The sequence below is a fragment of the Chamaea fasciata genome, unplaced genomic scaffold (assembly GCF_029207755.1).
Source record: "Chamaea fasciata isolate MVZ Bird 193981 ecotype frontalis unplaced genomic scaffold, bChaFas1.0.hap1 SCAF_13, whole genome shotgun sequence".
Lineage (NCBI taxonomy): Eukaryota > Metazoa > Chordata > Aves > Passeriformes > Sylviidae > Chamaea > Chamaea fasciata.
Window position 1 is genome coordinate 6,479,580 of NW_027094098.1, and position 20,999 is coordinate 6,500,578.

Here is a 20,999-nt window from a genome sequence, read left to right on the forward strand (position 1 = left end):
AGGAGTCTGGGGGGGCCTGGCTCATCCCCCACCTTTTGTAATAGAGCAGCTCTGGAGGTCTCCTGACCAGTGTAAAACCACCCCAACTCAGTGAGCGGGCCCTTGGTTTCCCCAAGAAACCACATGGGTGGGACAGATCCCACACTCCGGGGTGCTGGGGAGCCACACAGGGCTGGGAACAAGCAAGGAGGAGATGCAGCTGACAGCAGCTCTGGCAGGTAAGCAGAGGTTCCTGCCCAGACCCGCACATTGCCTGCCCTGGCCAGAGGGTCTGTGGAAGCGGCAGAAGCTCTGGAGGGAGGGAGGGAAGGAGCAGGATGAACCCCAGCACCAGTCCCCCGAGGCTGATCAGGAGCAGAGGCCCCTCAGCCTGCCCAGGCAGGATCCTGCCTGCACTGCTGTCATCCAGGCAATGAGCCCAGGGGAGGAGAAGCACCCCAGCAAACTGCACTGCACAAAGAAATCAGCAGTGCCTGGGTGAGACCCTGTGGGCAGCACCATCATGGATGGACAGACAGACAGACCACCCTGCTCCAGGCTGTGCTTACCAAGGAGATTTATTGATAGGGAGGGTGGGCAGCACTGGCCCCAACTCCCCCAGCAAGTGGGCAGGGAGGCAGGACAAGGCATGGGGAGGCAGAGTGGGGCGCTGGCCAGCCCCTCACCACCCAGCCAGTGCAGCCAGAGATGGCACAGGGATGGGGGAGGCACTGACAACACCAGGAAAGGCAGGAGGCACCTGGGCATGAGGCTCTACTGGCACCTGGCCAAGGGGGACACAACCCTGTGGGTGTCACTATCAGGCCAGCCCTGAACATAGTCAACGTGGCATGATGACATCTGCATCCCTGGCATGCCAGCAGGTATTGGCTGTGCCCAGCCCCTGCCCTTTTTAAAGCTTTGGGTCTCTCTGCTTGGCACCCCCTTCCTGCCCCTCGCCAGGCACTCAGCGCTCGGCGGGCAGCGGGGGCACTGAGGCCAGGGCAGTCAGCAGGCAGGCATAGATCTCGATGCCCCGCAGGAAGACTTGCTCGTTCAGGAACTCGTTGTGGTCGTGGAGCAGCACCGGGGTGCGGTTCATGGGTGAAAAGCCAATAGCAGGGTGTCCTGCCTGAAGATGGGGAGACACAGAGTGAGGTCAGAGCTGGCATGGGCACCATATGCCCACTTCCACTTGGACACAGCTCCTGCTTCAGGCTGCAGGTCTCACCCTGGGTGAGGGACCTGTGGCAGGCTGCCATCGCACTCACCGCTCGGATGTAGCGGCTGTCAGTGGCAGCCGGGAAGATCTCAAGCTTGAGCTGCAGCTTCCTGTCAACAGAGACCCTGTGTCAGCATGGACACAGGGCCAGCCGAGTCCCCTGTCCTACTCACACCCCACGGGCAAAGAGACTGTGCCAGGACATCCCTCAGCCCTGCAGGACACTCAACCCCATCCCTTCTGGGGGGCAACAGGGAGATGCTTTGGCAAATCACAGAGCTCCCTATCCCAGCCCCTGACATGACCTCAGAGACCCCCAGGGATCACCTGAATTCCACCAGAGGATGTCTCTGCCAGGGTCCTGCCCTTCCTGGGGACACTACTTACATGTCCCTACAGACCCCACTGAAGGCCTTCCACCATGGGTCCGACTCCTCAGTGGAGGTGATGTGTTGGTCCATGCATTTCTAACAAGAGGGAGAGAGCAGATAAAGGGGCAGGGGGTGGCACTTGGCAGGGGAGGGACAGGCACGATATGCCCAGGTGGCTGAGATCCCTCACCTGGTGGAACTCATAAGTGACACCATCCCCAGCACCACGGCACCACGTGGCCACCTGTTCCTCGAAGGCCTGGGGCAGAGACCAGAGGAGGAGTGTGAGCAGGGTACCTTCATCTCACTCCTCTCCTGGGTGGGGCTGGCACGGTGCCCACCTTCAGGTCCACAGTGGGTGGGATGCGGATGTCGAAGCTGGCAGCCATCTCAGAGGGCACCACGTTAAAGGAGACACCCCCCTCCAGCATGGTCATGTTGAGAGAGGTGACATCCCCTAGGGTCAGGCTTGAGTCGGACTTGAGCCTTGGTGGATGCAAGGGACAGTCACTATCTGCCACCTGGGGAGGAGTGCTTCCCTACCCTCCCATCACCCAAAATGGGGCAACTGAGGCACAGGGCAGCAGCACCAGATCACGGCTTGGGACCCCAAAGGCCCCCTCCATGGGCTGAACTAAGCCACTGCTATCCTGCTGCCCATTTCCTACCTCTGCTTCTCGCTCTCCCTGAAGGCCAGGAAGGAGTTGATGACTTTGTGCTGGGGAGGGAAGGGCAGCGGGTGAGGACCAGCCCCATGGGCAGGTGCCTGGCAGCCCAGGGCAGGCATGAGGGGTGCACAGGGGGTAGCCCCTCTCTTACCATCTTCTCAGCCGCTGTGTTGCTGATGAAGCGGGACCCATGCCCAGGGCTACCCATGCACTTCACCTTTATCCCTGCAGCAGTAGGCATAGAGGGAAGGGTTGAGCAGAAAGCCTGGGATAGCATCAGTGCCCCAGCGCCCAGGAGAGCCAGGGTCAGGGCAGTGGGCACACAGATACTCACACCATGGGCTTCTTTCGCCATAGAAGACACTGAAGGTGTCAGATGGGCTGGCCAGGCCTGTGGTGGGCACACAGAGGGGGTCAGTGGAGCATGGGGATACCATGATGCACTCCCTCCTGGGGCACTTTCCTCCAGACTGGCACCTTGTGGGTCACTGCCAAGGGGAAGGATCCCCCAAGGGGTCCCTGGAAGCATGTAGGATGCTGGTGCTTGGGGAGTGATGCCAAGAGGAGTGTGTGCTAAGAGGACACATGTCCCTGTGCCAGCCCTACCCATACTCACCCTCATCCATGGCAAAGCCCACGTTGAGAGCCTTGAACTCAGGGCGCTGCACAAACATCTCCATGCCCTTGTGTCCGCCCACCTCCTCATCTGTGGGGGAGAGCCTGGCATGGAGGAAGGAACTGGGGCATCCCCCAGCCCACCAGCCCTAATCCTCCTTCCATGCCAGCCTGGATGACATCAGCACACCTGATGTCCTTGGACATGGAAACCTCTCCAGCCTTGAGCTGGGCGAGGTCAAAATCTGGGGAGCCTAGCTGGGTGGAGCCTGGCTGCCACGGGAGACTCCAGAGCACCACTCAGCTGCCTGCCCCTTCTGTTGCTGCTGAGAGGGAACAGCCTGGGGACTCACCTGGCACAAAGGTGAGGTGGATGGTGCGGGGAAAAGACTTCCCTTCTGTCTTCAGCCTCCGGATGGCCTCAAGATACCTTGCAAGGGAAGGTAGCGTACGGTCATTGTGGAGGAGAGGGGCTTTTGCCCTCTGAGCCACCTCAGGGCAGGTCAAACAGTGGCACCTCTGGCCCCAGGGACTTTGGGGATAGTGGCACCCTGTCCTGCATCACTCAGAGATTCCACCAGCACCGTGCTCACCCAGCAGGTGCAGAGCCCTTCACTCACTGGATGGAGACGCACTTCATGTCCTGGGCACCCCGGGCATAGATGTTGCCTTGCGAGTCTTTAACTGCCTCGAAGGGTGGGTAGGTCCAGTGCTCCTGCAAGGAAGAGCATCCACGATGGCAGAGGGGGACAGAGGGCACCAGGCCCCATCCACCCTGTCCTCCTCTTCATGCCCTTCCCACCCCTCGCCTTGTCCCAGCACCTCGAAGACAGGCACAACATCGGTGTGGGAGTTGAGAAGGATGGAGCGCAGGCGGGGGTTCGTGCCCTGCCAGGTCAGGATCAGCACCACACGACCCTGGCACACCTGTGGGAGGAAGGCAGGGTGTCACCAGGATCCAGGATGGGGACAGAAAGGCTTGGATCAGCAGACTGGAGTCAAAAAGCATCAGCTTGGGAAGTTTCTGGATGCCACCTGCCACTCCTTTCTCCAGCAGGCCTGCCTGAACCCCCACAGCCAGACAGAGCCCAGGTGCAGGTGCCAAACGTGGCTGCAATTCAGAGGAGGGAGAAAAACCCAGCATCTTCCCCTGGTGCCCAGGAGTATCCCAGGACAGCAGGAAGGATGCCCAGCAGGAAGGATGGCCCCAGCCAACGTGACACTGCCAGGTCCCCAGCTAATCATAGCACAGGCAACTGCAAAGGTCAGCAGGGAGCAGCCGGAATATTGGCTTAAGGAAGGGCTCAGGTCAGCAGAGGATTACAGGCAGAGGGGATTCACTCCTGTCCAGCTCTGGGTGCAGGCAGAGGAACATCTTGGTCACTAAGGACCCAAGCACAGATGGATAGATGGATGGGTGGGTGGACAGACTGAAGGCTGCTTCTCAGCTTGCTCACCTCCACTTTTTGGCAGGCCAAGCCCAGTTCGGTGCCAACACGCTCCAGAAACCGGACAGCCGCATCTGGGGAAGAGTGGGGATGCCCAGAATTACATTGGGGTCTCTCACTGCAAACCCCCAGAGACACCAAGGCTCTATGGGGTTCCCAGACCAAGGAAAGAGGTGACAAGAGAGGACAGATGCTGCAGGTCCTGGACACAAGAAGTGGCCATGAACAGGGATGGGAGCAGCTCATCACCATCCCTTTGGGCTGAGAACTTGGGAAATATGAAAAAATTAAAAAATTAATGGGGATGAGTTCAGGGGGACTGTTTCTCCAGTGGAGTTTAGGGAGCTCCTCACCAATAAAATGTTACTTTAGTGGGAAGACATAAATGTTATCAGAAGGAGATCTACACACAAGGAGATGACCCATCCCAGAGCCAGGGCAGCATGGAAAGTGGAGCAAGGGGCACAGGGCTAGAAGAAGCAAACAGCAGCTCTGAGAGCACTTGAGACGTTCCTGCCCCAGCCAAAGGCACCTGCAGAGATAAGGCCACAAAGGAGTTCGCTCCTTAACACCACGATCAAAACAGCCCCAGCACAGGACTTGGGCACCTGGGTTCAAAGATCGGAGCTGCAAAGCCGCATTACCCGATCCCCACATGGCTCCCCATCCTGTCCCCCCATCCTCACCGTAGTCAGGTTTAGGGTGGACAGTATCAATCCGCAGGTACTCCCGGAAAAGTGTAACTGAGGGGTTCTCTGAGGCCCCCGTGCTCTTCCCAGGCTTTCCAGGTGCCATGTCTGGGACCAGGGCTGCAAAGCTCTGGGGAAAGAGCTGCAAGATGGTTAATCACCCACCGGCCCCTCCAAAGTCCGCCGGCATGCTCGGTCGTCATAGAAACCAAAGGGAGATGGGGCAAAGGTCTCCCCATGCGACTCCTGGGACACTGCTACCATGGGAGAAATCCCCTCCACTTGGGTACAGGGCAGGATGGGGTGTGCCCCCCACACTGTCCTGTCATTCTTCCCTCAAACACATGTTCCTGCCCCAAACACAGTGCCAGGACAGGCTACGATGCCCAGGCAAGGGGTGAAATCCAGGGAAGGGCTAGCTGGGAGGAAAGGGGGGTAACTAGGTGGGGGAGTATGAAGAAGGATAAAGGGGAAGAAGGGTATGTTGGGTAGAGAGACATGGTAGTTGGGATTAGTCATGGGTCAGAGGTTTGTGGGAATGCTGGGGGATGCAGGAAGGGAAGATGGGACGCTGGTTTAAGGGGTGCAAGTAGGGAAAGGAGGCTACTGCCTGGCTAGTGGGTGCAGGAGAGCTGCAAGGAAAGACTCTGGGGGTGCAGGGGAATGGAGTGTTAAAAGAGGATTGAAGGACCGGGGGACCACATTAGGGCGACAGGCTACTGTGGGAGCTGTTTGAGGGAAGCTGGATGGCTGTGGTGAGCAGGAGGATGTAGGATGCTTAGGGGCACATGGGGCTTCAGCAGGAGAGGTTAAGGCAAACACTGGGGGGTATGGGAGCAGGGGGTGCAGAGAGGCTATGAGGGGTGCAGTGGGACTGTGGTTAGAGGTATGGCTGGGGTGCAGGCAGGGGGCACAGTGGGGTGCAGAGGTACTGCAGCTGGGATGCACAGACACCATGGTTAGAGCTGTGTGAACTGCAGGGTCCCGCGGGTAGGGCTGGAGGAGTACTGTGGTCAGGGGGGTACGGGGTGAAGCAGAGGGCAGGCAAGGCACCGTGGTTAGGGCTGCAGCAGCTGCGTTACTGGGGTGCAGGCGTAGCATGGGCAGAAGGGCAGAGGGGTATCGGTTACTGTGGTTAGGAGTGCAGGGGTGCAAGACATCATGGTTAGGGGTGCAAAACAGTGAGGCAAGGGAGTGCAGGGGAGTAGAGGAGGGGTGCAAGGGGGGCGGGGGGGTGCAGGGTACCTTGGCCCGGGCTTAAGGGGGGCGAAGGCACCGGGGCACCCACCCGCGGGGTGCTGGGCGCTGCTGCCCGGCTCCGCTGCTCGGCCCCCCGCCGCCCCCGGCCCTACCTCAGCGCTGCCGCCGCCGGCGCTGCCCGCCCGGCCCCGCTCCGCTCCGCTCCGCTCCGCCCCGCCGGCAGCAGCGGGCAGGAGGCGGGCAGGGGCGGGCAGGGGAGGAGCGGGAGGCGCAGGAGGGGCAGGGTGCACGCACGGGGCACAGAGCACCCTCCTGGCCCTACACTAGCGGCGGAGAGATGGAGCTGGAGCTCAAGGAGCCCCGTGGCGCTTGGGGACACACGCAGAAACCCGAGCAGCATCAGTTTATTGGCCTCGTGACAGACGACACCCTGTCCTGCCAGCAAAGGACACCTCCAGTCCCTCCCCCGCCGCCATCCTGGGGATTCCCCAGGAGGGAACAGCATCCCTTCGTGGCAGTTGTCTGTGCCTCCCAGTCCCTCGGACGCCTCAGCCCCTCTGCTTGGCAGGGAGGAGGCAGTGCTCACTTCAGCTGGCGCAGGAAACCCAGCAGGGCCTGGTGGAAGGCCTCTGGCTTGTCCAGGTAGCAAGCATGGCCAGCACCAGACAGCACGGCCACACGGTGCACAGGGAGGTGCTGGAGGTTCTGCAGGGCCTGGGGAGCCAGGCTGGTGTCACGGTCACCATACAGGATCAGGGTGGGCGTCTTGGCAAGGTGAGAGAGAAAACAAAAGCAGCTGTCAGAGGGGTAAATGGCCACCACACTCCCCCTGGGCTGTGCCCACCTCCATCCATCACCACAGGGGCTGCAAAGCTGAGGGGAGGCAGGTGCCAGCACCCCCACGAGCTGGGGGTCACAGGTCCCCCTCACTCACCCCAAAATAGTGCTAACCTCCATATCACCCTGCAGCCAGCTGGCCCATAAGGCTGGCCAATACCCAGGACTGACCCTAAGAGCCCAAAAACCCACCTGGACTCCCCGGTACCGTTCAGCAGTGTAGTCCTTGGTGCCCACAGGCGCGATGGGCACAAAGCCGGCCAGCTGGTCCCCGTGTGCCAGGAGGAAGGGCAGGGAAAAGCGGCCGCTCATAGAGGGGCTGATGAGAACAGGCCTCTGAATGTCCAGCTCCTGGAAAACACGTTCCAGGAAAGTCCTCCGGCCCTGTGCTGTCTCTGCCATCTCCACCGGGGGCGAATCCCCGTAGCCTGGTATGGGGAAGAGGGCACGGGGTGGTCAGGGGGCATTGTGCAGCCTGCAATGGTCTCTTCTCACCAGAGTTCAAAGGCTTGGCAAAAAATGGATGCTTGATCAAGCCCCAGGATTGTACAGTCACAGCCATCAACGCCCCAGGACACAGACAAATCCCAGGCACACTGCCCCAGGGATCACCAGTAGCTATCCAGAGCCCTCCCTAAAGAGATCCAGAGCCCATCAGTGACTAAGGCAAGCGACCGGAGCTGCCCCAAGGAATCAGCTAAGCACAGTGCCATGCTCCTACCAGGCAGATCTATTGCGACCGCACGGTAGCCTTCTGCAGCGAGCAGCGCCAGTGTGCCCAAGGCCTCCCACGTCTTGGAGGTGAACGCCTGGCCGTGCAGGAATAGGACATCAGGCCTGCGTGGGGAAAGACAGGCGGGAAGGTTCAGGAAGGCAGTCATGCCTGCAGCGACCAGCGACCACGGGGGGCTGGTGAAGACCGACCCCAGGGCTTGCCACCCCCCACCTGCCGGCGGGCTGACCCACCTCCTGGGGCCGACAGCTGCTGCGGGAACCTCCCTGTAGAACACGGGGAAATCTCCCGCAGCCATCCCTGTACGCACGGTGCCGTTGGCCGCCCGCCAATCCCGCTTCCCCTCGTCAAGCCGTGAGCGCCGGGCGGCCGGGAGCAAGAGGTACAGGAGGAAAGTGAGGAGCGCCCCGAGGAACAGCAGCCCCAGGCGGCTGCGGGCAAGCATCATCTCCGCTCCCGCTGGAGAAGGAGAGCGGCAGCGCGGGGCTGCGGGACCCCAGCCCCGCTGCTGCGGGGGAACAGGTCGCGGTCCCCCCTGCTCTGCTCAGCTCTGGCCCAGCCCGAGCCCCCGCCCGGCGCCGGCGGCCCCGCTCGGCACCGGCCCTGCCGCCCCCGGCCCGCCGCGCACGGCGCCGCTGCGCCCGAGGGCCCCGCCTGGCGGCAGCCAACGACACTACAGCCTCGACGGACAGAAGGGCCGGAGCCCCTAGCGGAGCCCCGGCTCGGGGGATCGGCGGGGGCTCGGCTGAGCTCGGCAGAGCTCGGCTACGTTCGTCAGCGGCTCGGCGACTCTCGCCAGAGCTCGGGCAAGGCTCGGGTTGGGTTCAGTCCGGCACGGCAGAGCTCGGGTTCTGCTCTGCAGCTCTCGGTCTGGCTCGGTACAGTTCGGCTAGGGCTCGCTTTCGCTCGGCAAGACTCGGCTTCGCTCGGCTAAACTCCGCTCGGGAAAGCTCGGCTTCGCTCGGGAAAGCTCGGCTTCGCTCGGGAAAGCTCGGCTTAGCCTGTCGGGGTAGGGCTGGGCCCGGCGGGGCCCCAGCGTTTCCCGGCCGCCGCCCCGGACCTTCTGCTCCATGAGGCGGTGCCGCCGTTCTCTCGCCCGCCCCGCCGGTCTTTGGCCCCGGGGCGCGGCGCCTCTAGTCCCGTGGTGCGGCGGGGAGGCGGCGAGCGGCGGCCGGCCCCGTGTGCGGAGCAGCAGGTAAGGGGTGCAGGCCCAGCGCTGGACGGGGAAACTGAGGCAGGGGCGGGCCCGTGAGGCCGCCTGGCACATCAGCGACCTCGGTGGTGCCACCGCAGTGAAGATGATGCCGGTGTGACCCCTCATAGCCCTCTTGCCTTCCTGCCACCACCGGGCCTCGACAGCGGCAGTCGAAGGCCAGTCAGGCCTCCTGTTCCCATCTCTCACCCCATTAACAGCCCCCAGGCATGGCCACCCCGCAGATCACCGAGAGCACCGTCACGGTGCAGGGACAGACCCTCTTCTACCGCCAAGCTGAGCCAGCCCAGGCAGTGCCGAAGCTGACAGTGCTGCTGCTGCATGGCATCCGCTTCTCCTCCGAAACCTGGCTGCAGGTGGGGACACTCGCCACACTGGCCGAGAACGGCTACCGAGCCGTGGCCATCGACCTGCCGGGTAAGGCGTGGTGAGCACAGCCCTACAGTCAGGCGGGGTAGCCACCGGTTTGTGCGGCCAGGATGGCAACCCCAGTGTCCTGCTGTGCTGTGCTGACTTCTCCCAGTCACTGAGGCGGTGTGGAGCCTGACAGGGCCACTTGTGTCTTGCACGGTTCAGGGCTGGGGCGCTCGAAGGATGCTGTGGCCCCAGCATCTGTGGGCCAGCCAGCACCAGCGGCGTTCCTGAAGGCAGTTTCGGAGGCTCTGTGCCTGGGTCCAGCTGTGGTGATCAGCCCATCGCTCAGTGGCATGTACTCGCTGCCCTGCCTCTTAGAGCACAGCCAGCTGTTCAAGGCCTATGTACCTGTGGCACCCATCTGCACCGAGAAATTCACGGCGGAGCAGTATTCCCAGAACAAAGTACGGCCTGGAAGGGCACTGGGGAGGTCGGGGGACTGAGAGGGGATGGTGAAGAGGGAACCCTGGCACTGGGGTTGAGCAGGGGAAAGGCCACAAAGGCCAGAGACCCTGCTGCCACTGAAAGAGGGGAATCTGATGATGGGGGAATGTAAATGTGGGGTAATGGGAGGTAAAGAGGGGACAATTGGAGACCTCGGAGTCTGAGATTCAAAGGTATGACATACCTGTGTCATACTGGGTGGGGGAGAAGGACAAGTGTCTCCCCTCCAGTGTGTTCTGGCAGAGGGAGTGAGTGCCTGTGCGACACTTGCAATGCAGGGTGCATTCTCCCTCTGCAGACCCCCACGCTGATCGTGTACGGGGACCAGGACGTGGAGCTGGGGCAGAGCAGTCTGAACAACCTGCGGCACCTCCCTGAGCACCAGGTGCTGATGCTGCAGGGTGCAGGGCACGCCTGCTACCTGGACAAGCCCAATGAGTGGCACCTTGGACTCCTGGCCTTCCTGCAGCAGCTGAAGTGAGCAGGATGGGACCACAGGGCAGGAGGATGTGGCAAGCCCACCCACCCCTCTGCCTGCACATGCACCTTGTGCCAACACAGGTGCTCGGCACTCACACTGCACTGACCCACACCAGCACCCACTTCTCCTGAGACCAAATAAAACCCCAAGCTCTGACACTGTTTTTCTGCCACCTTCATCCTGCTTCTTTTCCACCTTTCCCACCTCCTTCCCCCATCCCTACCTCCATGGCTGCTGTCCCACATAGGTTTGGGGGATGACAGCCGGGAAGATGCAGCCACTGAGGGATGGTACATTTGGGGATTGTGGGTGGGTGAGTGCCATCCTCGCTGGAGCCCACCCATCACTTCTGACAGGACCCCCATAAACCTTAGAGGGTGCCCAGAGAGCCCTGGGGCTGTGTTCAGGGACAGGTAGGTCCCCCAAGGTAGTGACATCCGTGTCCCCAGCCGGCCAGCCTCCTCTTCATCTGCTCTTCCTCCTCCTACCCCTCCTGGCATGCACCCAAGTCCAGGGTAATCCACAGGGGCTTAAAAGGGAACTGCCAGCCCTGGAAGGCTCCTGCTCACTGCAGCATCTGCCCAGCACCATGGGGAGCTGGGGGGCAATTTACCAAACAAGTGTCTGCCATGAAGAGATGAGGGCGGGCAGGGAGACCTGACAGAGGGGGACAAGACCCCTGCCTGCTACATGCCCCCTCTGGCTTTGGTGCTTCTGCACCGGGCACTTGGGGGCACAGATGGAGCCAGCAGCAGGGTGCCCCCCCAATGCCCCCCCTTCCCCAAGCTTGCCTGGGCTTTAGCTGCTTACGCCAAGGCCCAGGAGGATTTAGTGGGGGAGGTAATGGGGGGGGGGGGGGGGCGGGGGCACTTTCTGTGGATGCAGGATGCCCCTGTGGGGAACACAAGGCAGTGCCAAGGGTGCAGGAGCTGGTCTCTGCCCTGGCAGTCTGGCAGGACCCCTGTCTGGAGCATCCCTGACCCCCCCAGATGGCTCAGGTCCCCTGTTGCTGTCCCGATCCCCCCGAACCCCCATACTGGGGTGCCTCTTGCCCCTCTAGGCACCACCTCACAGCAGCAGGACGAGGTGCCAGCGGGCCTTGGGATGCCAGCTGCCCCATCCCTCCCCGCTCCGGTGTCCTTGAGCCCTCGAGCCCTGCCAGCTGATCGGCTTCCAGGAAAAAAAAACACGCAATTACAAAGAGGGGCGATGTGTGAGCCAAAGGGAGGGGGACCGGGGGGGGGCCAGGAATGTCCCCAGCGGTGGCAGATGGCCTTACCCAGGGTGCATTGTTCCTTTTAGTGTCTCTTATCCGCTGTAATAGGATCCCGGAGGGAGGGATGTGGGAGAGGGGAAGAGCGAGGGGGGCCCCGGCGTGGACCGGGGTGGGGGCCGGGGCTGCCAGCTTGGCCCTGGCCTGTCAAGCGGCTCATTGTTCCTGCCCCGGGTGTCACTGGGCGCCGCCGGGGACAATGTGGCACTGAGAGGGGCGGCCGGCGGTGGAGGGACGAGGCGCACGGAAAGGTACCCGCCAGGTCCCACTCCCGCGGGGACCAGGGGGCTCGGGAGGGCGAGAAGAGAGGTTTCCCCAGGGACGGGGTGGGGGCTTCCTCCTGTTGTCCCCCCTCCCTTTGTCACCGGAAGGTGCCCCGAAGGACGGGCGGTGCCCAGCTTGGTGGCTGTCCCAATGCCAGCCATGGCAGGTGGCCTGTGCCCATCACTGGGGCCTTTGGCGTCCCTGCCAGCCTGTCTCACCTGGGGGAGAGCACCCCTCTGCCCGCAAACCCCCCACGCGTTTTCTGTGCCCGTCAGGGGACACCCGTGGCCCTGCGCGTTCCCCTGTCCCACCGCCAGCCTCGTCCTTCTTCCCCCGGCGGGGTCTTTTGTCCCTGGCAGATTCCTGCTGCCATTCATCCCCAGGTTGACTGGGGACCCTGGCCGGCTGCGCGTCCCTGCCGGCACCCCACACATCTCTGGGTGCCGCGGGCACGGGTTATAGCAGGGTGCATCCCTCCCCCTCCGCCCCACTTCAGGCTCCCCTGCACCAGGAGCGGGAATATTCCTTCTCTTCAGCCTCACCACCTTTCTCCAGCCCGCGGTAACAGCAGGGTGGAGACGGGGCGTTCAAACCACCCTCGGGGTGCGAGGCATAGCACTTAGGGGGTGCGCCCCCCACCCCCCGTTACCCTGATGCAGGAGATGTGCTGTAGCGGTGACGAGTCCTGCCAGCACCTAAAATAGCCGCCCTACCCCCCCCCGCGCCATGCCCGCGGACGCGGCCCCAGCCTCAACACGGGTGCTTTGTTTCAAAGCTGCTTGGCATCGCCCAGCTTGCCGGGAGCCAGCGGTGCCGCAGCCGCCCACCCAGTCCTGGACACACAGTAATTGTCCTCCTCCCGGGGGCCCTGGCCGCCCACGGCCACCGGGGCACGGGGTCCGGGGGGCCCTGGGGTGCTCTGGGAGGGGACATGGTGCAGCAGGCATCATGCTGTGGTTTGGTTGGGGTGGTCTCCATCAGGGAGCTTGCCTCAGCGTCCCCTGGGGCTTTGTATGTGGGCAGGGGGAAGGGAGCAGGAGAAAGAAGGTGGCTTGCATAGCCTGTGAGACCACCCAGGCCACCTCTGCTCTCCCCACTCCGGCAAGCGTCTGCAAACAGAAGCCTATCCCACAGCCATGCTCCACGCTCCTTGCCCCCTCCCCCTGTATCCATCCAGTTCCTGGCTCTGTGCGGGACAGACTGAAGGCAGCTCAGGCAGACACATAGCAGCAGGTCGCTTTTGGGAGTGCAGGGTGCCCGTGGGGTGCCATGGGGCCATGTGAGCCTCGCCTGCCAGAGGAGAGCACAGTGCTGCCTCTGCCTCAGTTTCCCCATTTCCCAGCCATAGGATATTCAGGCTGCAGATCTGGGGGTGAGGAGTTAGCCAGGGCATCCTCCATTTCTGAAGACCACCATGTCCCACAGGCTCATCTCGCCCTCCCGCCATGGCATCGCCGGACGGAGCCAGTGGCGTGGGCGGCAGTCCCGAGGAGACGGAACTCAGCATCACCCTGACCCTCCGCATGCTTATGCATGGCAAGGTAATGGCAGGGGGTCAAGGCCACTGGGGGGTCAGTGGTGCCTGGGGGGAGGGGACATGCTGGAGCTCCAGCTCCTCACCATGCCCTGTTTTCTTCCCCTGCTCCCAGTCTCCTGTGGGAATAGCATTTCCAGAAGGATTTCTTTCCCCTTCCTAACACCGGGAGGGGCACATTCCCATGCCCCAGTGTGGCTAGTTAAGTCACCCAGTGTCCATGTGTCCCTGGGGCAGGGTCTGCCTGTCACCAGCATGTGGGCGGAGGTGGAATGTGGCAGGCAGGGAGCCACCTCCTGACAGTGCCACTCTTCTCTGCCTTTGCAGGAGATTGGCAGCATCATCGGCAAGGTAAGATTTGGGGTCCTGTGTGTTGCCAGCACTTGGCTCCTCCTGGACCTGACCACCCACTCTGTTCCTTTACCTGCAGAAAGGAGAGACCGTTAAGAGGATACGAGAGCAGGTAAGGGCATGCTGGTAGACTGCCAGGTCCTGCTGCCTGTCATGCCTGTACCTGGTGGCTCCCATGTGCCTGCCCTCCTAAATCCTAGGTGGAACCAGGGGAAGCAAAGCAGCCCTCCAGGGAAGGCTGCCTGGGGCAGGTGGGAGGGGCAAGGCTCGGGCTCAAAGGCATCAATCTCCCCCTGTGAGGCTATCCTTGGGGGAAATGATGAAGCACAGGGCTTGTGAAGTCCCTAATGGGGTGTGACACTGTCCCCAGAGCAGTGCACGCATCACTATCTCGGAAGGGTCCTGTCCTGAGCGCATCACCACGATCACCGGCTCCACCGACGCCGTCTTCCGCGCTGTCTCCATGATTGCCTTCAAGCTGGAGGAGGTAGACAGCCCTCCTAAATCCCTGCCAGGTGCCCCCACACCTGCGGGATCCTGGAGTCTGACACTGCATCCCACATCCCTGGCAGGACCTGGGAGCAGGGGGCGATGGAGTGTCAGCAGGGAGAGCACCGGTGACCCTTCGGCTTGTCATCCCCGCCAGCCAATGCGGTTCCCTCATCGGCAAGGCGGGAGCTAAGATCCGGGAGATTCGGGAGGTGAGGCTGAGGGTAGCCTGAATGTGGGATCCCCTTTTCCTGCTGGGAGCACAGAGCCCTGGGTGTGGGGGCTGCCGCAGTCCTGCAGGGGCTGGTGGAGGTGATGGAGGAGAGGGAGCATCACCCTGCAGGTCCTGCAATGGTCCCTAGGATCCCAGGAGGGGGACAGGGGAGGTGTGAAGCGCTGAGCCCTGGCAGGGAGTGGTTGGGGAATGCCAGCATCTCTCTTTACTCCCTGCAGAGCACAGGGGCACAGGTGCAGGTGGCTGGTGACTTGCTGCCCAACTCCACTGAAAGGGCTGTCACTGTCTCGGGAGTGCCAGACACCATCATCCAGTGCGTGAGGCAGATCTGTGCTGTCATCTTGGAGGTACCTATCAAGCCCCTCGCCCAGCCAAGGGGGCATCTGCTACCCACCTCCCCCTCCCCAAGGCTTCCCATGCCCATCTGGACCCAAACACTAGGATCCCCCTTGTAGAAACCCATAGGAGCACCCTGCCTTTGTAGTGCTGGGGGCTGTGCCCAGCTTGCTGGGGGCAGAAGGGGGCAGAGGATCCTTGGGGCTACAGGGGCATTCAACTTCATCTCTCATCTCCTCCACCTCCTTCCTTCTGTCTCTAGTCGCCTCCGAAGGGGGCCACCATACCCTACCACCCTGGTCTCTCCCTGGGCACCATCCTGCTCTCTGCCAATCAGGTAAGAGGCCACAGCCTCTCCAAGGGCATGAGGTGGCCAGGAGGGCAACCTCTGTCAGCAAGGGTTCACTCTGGTCGACTCCGGGTAGTCTCTCTGCCCCAGGGGGAGTGACCTGAGACAATGGTCCCCACCTGGCTCCCCACTGATGCCTCTTTTTTTTCACTCTCCCCAGGGCTTCTCCATGCAAGGCCAGTACAGTGGGGTCTCTCCTGCAGAAGTGAGTCTGTCCCTGTGACAATGGGGTCTGTGCCCACGAGGATGGGTGCTGCTGGGAATGCCTGTCTTGGGAGGCACTGGGGCACTGGGGCACAGCTGACCTCTGCCATCACCCCTAACACCACCTTCCTCTTCTTGGCACTGTCTGGGCAGGTGACGAAGTTGCAGCAGCTGTCAGGGCATGCGCTTCCCTTCGCCCCCCTGGGTCATGCACCCACTATGATGCCAGGTGAGCATCTCCCATGCTCCCCCAAGGCTGGATGTGATCCACCCCCTCCTGATCCACCCTGACACCTGGCCCTGATGAAGGGGTTTCCCTCCTCTGCACTCTTTCCAATCCCAGCCCCCCCAGCATGTCTACCTGCCCCTCCAGCACAACCTTGTCATTGTTTTCCTGGGGTTACTGCACCCACCAGTGCTCCCCAATCCTGCAGTGGGAGAGCACTATCACCAAATTATGACTTGTGTCTATGTCCTGTCCTCCCTTCCTCTCCCCAGTGATCCTTCAAATTTGTCCCCAAGGCCACTCTTACCATCCCAGTATGGGACTGGGGTAGGGGCACAGAGCTACTGGTGACCTGCCCCTTCATTGCTGACATCCCTGTCTCTCTCTCCAGGCCTGGATGCCAGCTCCCAGAGCAGCTCCCAAGAGTTCCTGGTGCCCAATGATGTATGTATTGGTCTGGGAATGATGAGGGGGGCCACAGCTTGTCCCCATCCCCGAGGCACTTTGCAGAGGCCAGTACCCACTGACCCATACAGTGGAGGCTCTGCCAGAGCCTAGGAGCAGGAGGGAGTAGCTGGGGCAGAAAGGGGAAACTGAAACACAGGACAGGGGGGAAGAGTTTGGCCAATGCCAAGGAAAGGCCTTGGCATGTGGCACAATGCCAGCAAGAGGATCTTGAGTGACACCAGAAAGCAGAGTCTGCTCAAGGAAAGCAGTGCCCTGCCTTCCACAGTTCAGCCTCTGAGGTGTAGGGGATGTCCAGGTGAGCCCCTTGGGGCTCCCTGCTTGGCAAGACTGCTCTGGCTGCTCCTGGCTCACCCCATTCCTGCCCTTTCAGCTCATCGGCTGCATCATCGGCCGGCACGGCAGCAAGATCAGCGAGATCAGGCAGATGTCGGGTGCCCACATCAAGATTGGCAACCAGACTGAGGGCTCCAACGAGCGGCACGTCACCATCACAGGGACCCCTGTCAGCATCACCCTGGCTCAGTACCTCATCACAGCCTGGTAGGTGTCAGCCTGGGGGGGACTCACGCTGGGTGTTAGTGAGGGGTGGCTCTTCTCCAGCACCTCAAGGCAACTTTTGGAGGATACCCCCACCACAGCATCCTCAGGAAGGATGAGCTGGATGCTGCTTTGAGAACCTGAGGTGGTAGATGTAGGACCCAAGAACCACCATATTTGGGGCCTAGCTTTTTAATCCTGCTCAGTGGGATACCCAGGATGTGCCATGGACACATATGCCGGAAGGAATGGGGTGCACGGTTCCTGCACCCTAAGGTTGTGGTGAGAGAACCACTCTGTCACCATGATACTCACCATCATCCTCCTCTCTTGCTTCCCCAGCTTAGAGACTGCTAAATCTACCTCCCAGGTGCCACCAGGCCCTGGCTCCATGGACCTCGGCATGGGCTTCTCCCAGCCCCTCGCCCCAGGCTCGGGTGCGGCACTTCCTGCTGTCGCCCCAGCGCCCCCGGCCCTGCTGGGCACCCCCTATGCCATTTCCCTCTCCAACTTCATCGGCCTGAAGCCAGTGTCCTTCCTGGCACTGTCCCCATCCTCCGTGGCAGGTCCCAATGGTGGCACCACCACCTACACGACCAAGATCTCAGCGGCCAACGGCACCAAGAAAGCTGACCGGCAGAAGTTCTCACCCTACTGAACCCCACTGGTGGGTGGGCCAGGGGGTCCAGGGTGCTACTCAGTAGCAGGGACACCTTCCTGCCACCCACCCTGACCTCAGCCTCTGCCAGGTGGCCCATGTCCCCCACCCCAGGGAAGGGAAGGGTCTTCCTGGCGGTGATGTCTGCTGGAGGAAGGGGCTGTTTCGTTGCCTGCTGCCCATCCCAGCAGTGCTGTGCTCCCCTCCCTGATTTTCTGCACAGGGACCATGTGTCCTGGTATTGGGTAGGGGAGCTGTCCCTGCTGGCCTAGGGTCTCTTCTCCCAATGCCCTGTGCTGCTATGGGACCCCTGCTTCCTGCTCCTCACCCTGCCTCCCCTGCCATCCTGCTCATGTCCACAGTCCATCTGGCATCCAAAAGCCAGGTCCCACTGGATGAGGACTGCTTGGTGTCTCCAGGAGTCCCCCTTCCACTGGGTCTGGTGGGGGGCCCTCCCTGGGCCACCCTGGGGCAATCGCCTCCCAGCAACCCCATCTAAGAGCCAGACCCTGCTGGCTTGGAAATGCTGTGTATATATCAGTCTATATTTTTTCCTCCTTTGTAACTTATCAATGGTTTAATAAAAAGATAAAATTTACAAGAAAATAACAATAATAATAATAATAATATTCCTCATCCTGGATGGAGAACTCCCCCAGAGCAGGGGTAGCCCCAGCTCCTGCGTACTTGGGTGGTGGCTAGAAGGGCATCCCTGTGTCTACGGAGGCATCTGGCCTTCAGCCCCATCTCTCTGGGGGTCTTCCTGGAGCCCCTCCCTGCCATGGTGCAGTTAGAGATGCCATAGGGCAGTTTTCCCTCAGGCCTGCAGTTGCTACTGGCATAGGGGCATCTCCAACCCACTATGCCAGCACCATCCCTGGCATCTTTGTGGGTGGGCTGAGGGTGATACACCTCTGCAGCATTCCCCAAAAGGGTCCAGTCTGCTCTCTAGCAGTGGGGACCCTATGAGAGTGTCCCTAAACCCTTCAAAAGCAATGAGACTGAAGAGGAACAGCAGCTCCTGATCCCCTCTGGCTGCTGCTGCCCTGAGGCACCCCGCACAGCCACCCCCCACCGCCCTGTGTCACCATGTCCAACCCAGCATACCCTTGGCCAGCAGCCCAAGTTGGCTGGCACGTGGCACTGCTGACCAGGCTTCAAACTGGGCAGCTGTGTCCATAAACAGCCTGGCATGGACCCCCAGACAGCCAGTTCCCCCCCAGGGGAGTGATCACTGGCAGCTGACAGGGACAGAGAGCATGACCACAGGCATTATGTGCTGCCATGCCAGCAGGACAAACACTGAGACAGCCAGAGCCATACCTGCAGGTGTGTCCCCCTGATCAGTGTCACAGGGAGCAGGAGCTCCTCCACACAGACATTAGTTTTGGGTTAAACAGCCAAGGGTGGAGGTCTCTGTGTCTTCCATCCAGGCTCAGCAGGGGGCTCGAGGCCCTAGTGTTACTGGTGTTAGTGGCATTAGCAGGAACATTGCTCCTGGATAGGGTGCAAGGAACATCTGCTCTTCCCCACTGGTCAGAAGTGCTCCCAGCAGGGCAATGGAGATGGAGGTGTCCCCTTCCCCTGCCCCTGCACAGGAGCCCCTTGGCATTCTGTGTCTTGAGGAGAGCCCATCCCTGGAACTGGGCTGCACTGATGGAGCCAGAGACAATTCCAGCCTGCAGAAGAGGGATGTAACTTCCCCATATCTGCTACCTTCTCCCAGCAGAGAAATCATCTTCCACCACAAGCTCAGAGGAGAGGCAAAACCTGAACAAGGGCTCTGCCAAATCCAAGAGATTGGGTCCAAGCAGGTCTGATGGGCCCCTGAGAGGTCTCTGGCCCAGCACAGTGGAACAGAGCCTCCTTCTCAGCTGGTTTCTTTGGGAACTTGACTTGAGGTGGGGAAGCCTGTTGTGGTCTGGTCCAGCCTGTTCCTGGGGCTGGGGCTGATGCAGCTGGTGTGCATCTCCAGTGTGCAAGTTGCTCTCTGGAGGAACTGCAAAAAGTTTTCCTGAACAGAAGCCTCTGAGATGGAAAGACAGAACTCCTGACCCAGTGAACGGTTAAGACAACTGCGCCGGAGCCGGGCCAGCTCCTCACGGATTTGGCGGTTCAGCAGCCCGTAGAAGAAAGGATTAATGGCAAAGGAGGAGTAGGCAATCCAGGTGACCACCATCTCCCCATGCCCACCACCCACAGTGTCAACAGTGACAGAGGAGTGCAAGTGGAAAGCAAAGAAAGGCAGCCAGCAGCACAAGAACTGTCCCACAATGAGGACCAAGGTGAGAATGGCCTTGTTGCTTCCCAGAAGGCGATCTGGGATCAGCCTGGGCAGCATAAGGATCCTGGCAGTGAGGATGGTCACTTGGCTGGTGATGGAGTCACATCGGTGTCTGGGTGCAACTGCCTGTGCCGGCACAGGCGCCTGCTGCAGGGACGCGGTCCGGGCCACGCGGTAGATGCTGGAGTAGACAGCGAGGATAATGATGGTGGGCAGAATAAAGCAGGTGATGCTGAAGAGGATCACGAAAACCTTCTTGTGGGCCCCAGGGCTCCAGTAGACTGTGCAGCGGCTGGCGCTGGTGGCCCCATTGCCATGAGGCCACAGCACTAGTGCCAAGACAGTGATGAGAGCAGACTTGACCCAAATGAAAATCACTCCAGCCACTGCCAGCCTGATGGTCATCTTGACCTCATACCTCAAGGGGTGGACGATGTAGTAGTACCGCTCCACGCTGATAATAGAGATGGTGAGAATGGAGGCACTGATGAAGCAGATATTCAGGAATATCACGGCCTTGCACTCAGCAATGCTGTAGATCACCCAGTTGAAACAGGAGGAGCTGGAGATGATCCCCAGGGGCATGAGGAAAATGGCTGAGAGGAGATTGACCACACAGAGGTGGCAGACAAAGATGAACTTCCTGAAAAGGGGCGTTTTAAGGATAATGACCATCACCACGATATTGGCCACCAGAGCAGTGAAGGTGAGCAGGATCATGCAGAAGAGGCCGACCACCTCCTGGGCAGTGGAGTGCTTGGGGACAGAGAGCAGCTCAAGGCTGTCCGTGGTGTTTGACCCCATCCAGCTTGCCATCCCCTCCCAGGGTTAAGCCAGCAGCTCTGGTGCCTGGGCAGCAAGGTCTCTTCTCCTGTGTCCCAGAGAGGGTAATCCCACCACAACCATGGCTGCTACCTTCTCCTTGCCTGCTGGGATCAGGAGCAGGGTGTGAAGGGAAAGAACCAAAACGAAGAGCCACAAAGAAACACAGAGACAACCAGCACACTTCCAATGTGCTGGAGGAGGGAGAGGTAGCCAGTGAAGTCATAGCACCCTGGCTGTCCCAGAACTGGCACCCAGGCTATTCCCAACCTGGCCATTGCTAGGTCCTGTGGGCACCCATGCCAGGCTGACACCCTGTCCCCCCTCTCCAATGGCATCAGTATGTCCCGAGGGGAGACAGTACAACGTGCCTATCCCAACCCTCTTGCTCTGGCCACAGGGGACCCCAGGGTGGGTGGGATTCAGCGCACCTTTGCTCCTGGGGAGATGGGTGATGCTCCTCTCCTCACTGGGGTCCCGCTTGCTGGTGTTGCTCCCGCAGCAGAACCGGGGCTGCCGGCCCTGTGTGAGGCCACGCTCCCCCTTCCCCGCTCCCGTCACCCACTCGTCATCCTGTTTGCCTGCAGCCCGCCAGCTGCGGATGGCACCAGCTGTCACTCCCAGCGCTGCCTGCACTGCCTGCACCCGCGGCAGT

General features: G+C 61.1%; 5 protein-coding genes across 10 annotated transcripts; 2 read left to right on the forward strand and 3 right to left on the reverse strand.

Annotated features, from left to right (window-relative positions):
- Positions 1–539: 539 nt before the first annotated feature.
- Positions 540–6,812, reverse strand: ACY1 (aminoacylase 1). 4 transcript variants are annotated; one of them, XM_066195451.1, is made up of 15 exons: positions 6,779–6,812; positions 4,990–5,134; positions 4,313–4,377; positions 3,678–3,782; positions 3,476–3,570; positions 3,209–3,285; positions 2,857–2,946; positions 2,575–2,631; positions 2,392–2,465; positions 2,241–2,290; positions 1,914–2,058; positions 1,763–1,831; positions 1,589–1,668; positions 1,251–1,311; positions 540–1,111 (listed from the first exon to the last, which is right to left on the reverse strand). In XM_066195451.1, the coding sequence occupies exons 2-15, from the start codon at positions 5,096–5,098 to the stop codon at positions 947–949; spliced, it is 1,242 nt and encodes a 413-aa protein (XP_066051548.1). In that variant the 5' UTR covers positions 5,099–5,134; positions 6,779–6,812; the 3' UTR covers positions 540–946. The 4 variants fall into 4 exon arrangements, with proteins under 4 accessions (XP_066051548.1, XP_066051551.1, XP_066051549.1 ...); XM_066195454.1 differs by lacking the exon at positions 6,779–6,812 and adding an exon at positions 6,345–6,425; XM_066195452.1 differs by lacking the exon at positions 6,779–6,812 and adding an exon at positions 6,345–6,397 and having other exon boundaries at positions 4,990–5,122.
- Positions 6,581–8,367, reverse strand: ABHD14A (abhydrolase domain containing 14A). The gene is made up of 4 exons (XM_066195456.1): positions 7,996–8,367; positions 7,751–7,866; positions 7,222–7,457; positions 6,581–6,957 (listed from the first exon to the last, which is right to left on the reverse strand). The coding sequence occupies exons 1-4, from the start codon at positions 8,208–8,210 to the stop codon at positions 6,775–6,777; spliced, it is 750 nt and encodes a 249-aa protein (XP_066051553.1). The 5' UTR covers positions 8,211–8,367; the 3' UTR covers positions 6,581–6,774.
- A 240-nt stretch (positions 8,368–8,607) lies between these two features.
- Positions 8,608–10,497, forward strand: LOC136296252 (putative protein-lysine deacylase ABHD14B). Its single transcript, XM_066195188.1, has 4 exons — positions 8,608–8,957; positions 9,176–9,392; positions 9,552–9,793; positions 10,132–10,497. The coding sequence occupies exons 2-4, from the start codon at positions 9,185–9,187 to the stop codon at positions 10,312–10,314; spliced, it is 633 nt and encodes a 210-aa protein (XP_066051285.1). The 5' UTR covers positions 8,608–8,957; positions 9,176–9,184; the 3' UTR covers positions 10,315–10,497.
- A 1,200-nt stretch (positions 10,498–11,697) lies between these two features.
- Positions 11,698–17,809, forward strand: PCBP4 (poly(rC) binding protein 4). 2 transcript variants are annotated; one of them, XM_066195491.1, is made up of 13 exons: positions 11,698–11,838; positions 13,277–13,392; positions 13,713–13,736; positions 13,816–13,848; positions 14,107–14,223; positions 14,309–14,437; positions 14,679–14,807; positions 15,059–15,133; positions 15,306–15,350; positions 15,503–15,578; positions 15,967–16,019; positions 16,414–16,583; positions 16,923–17,808. In XM_066195491.1, the coding sequence occupies exons 2-13, from the start codon at positions 13,297–13,299 to the stop codon at positions 17,236–17,238; spliced, it is 1,263 nt and encodes a 420-aa protein (XP_066051588.1). In that variant the 5' UTR covers positions 11,698–11,838; positions 13,277–13,296; the 3' UTR covers positions 17,239–17,808. The 2 variants fall into 2 exon arrangements, with proteins under 2 accessions (XP_066051588.1, XP_066051589.1); XM_066195492.1 differs by lacking the exon at positions 11,698–11,838 and having other exon boundaries at positions 13,304–13,392; positions 14,112–14,223; positions 16,923–17,809.
- Positions 17,803–20,900, reverse strand: LOC136296410 (probable G-protein coupled receptor). 2 transcript variants are annotated; one of them, XM_066195493.1, is made up of 2 exons: positions 20,776–20,900; positions 17,803–20,448 (listed from the first exon to the last, which is right to left on the reverse strand). In XM_066195493.1, the coding sequence occupies exon 2, from the start codon at positions 20,336–20,338 to the stop codon at positions 19,109–19,111; it is 1,230 nt and encodes a 409-aa protein (XP_066051590.1). In that variant the 5' UTR covers positions 20,339–20,448; positions 20,776–20,900; the 3' UTR covers positions 17,803–19,108. The 2 variants fall into 2 exon arrangements, with proteins under 2 accessions (XP_066051590.1, XP_066051591.1); XM_066195494.1 differs by having other exon boundaries at positions 17,803–20,451.
- Positions 20,901–20,999: the final 99 nt, after the last annotated feature.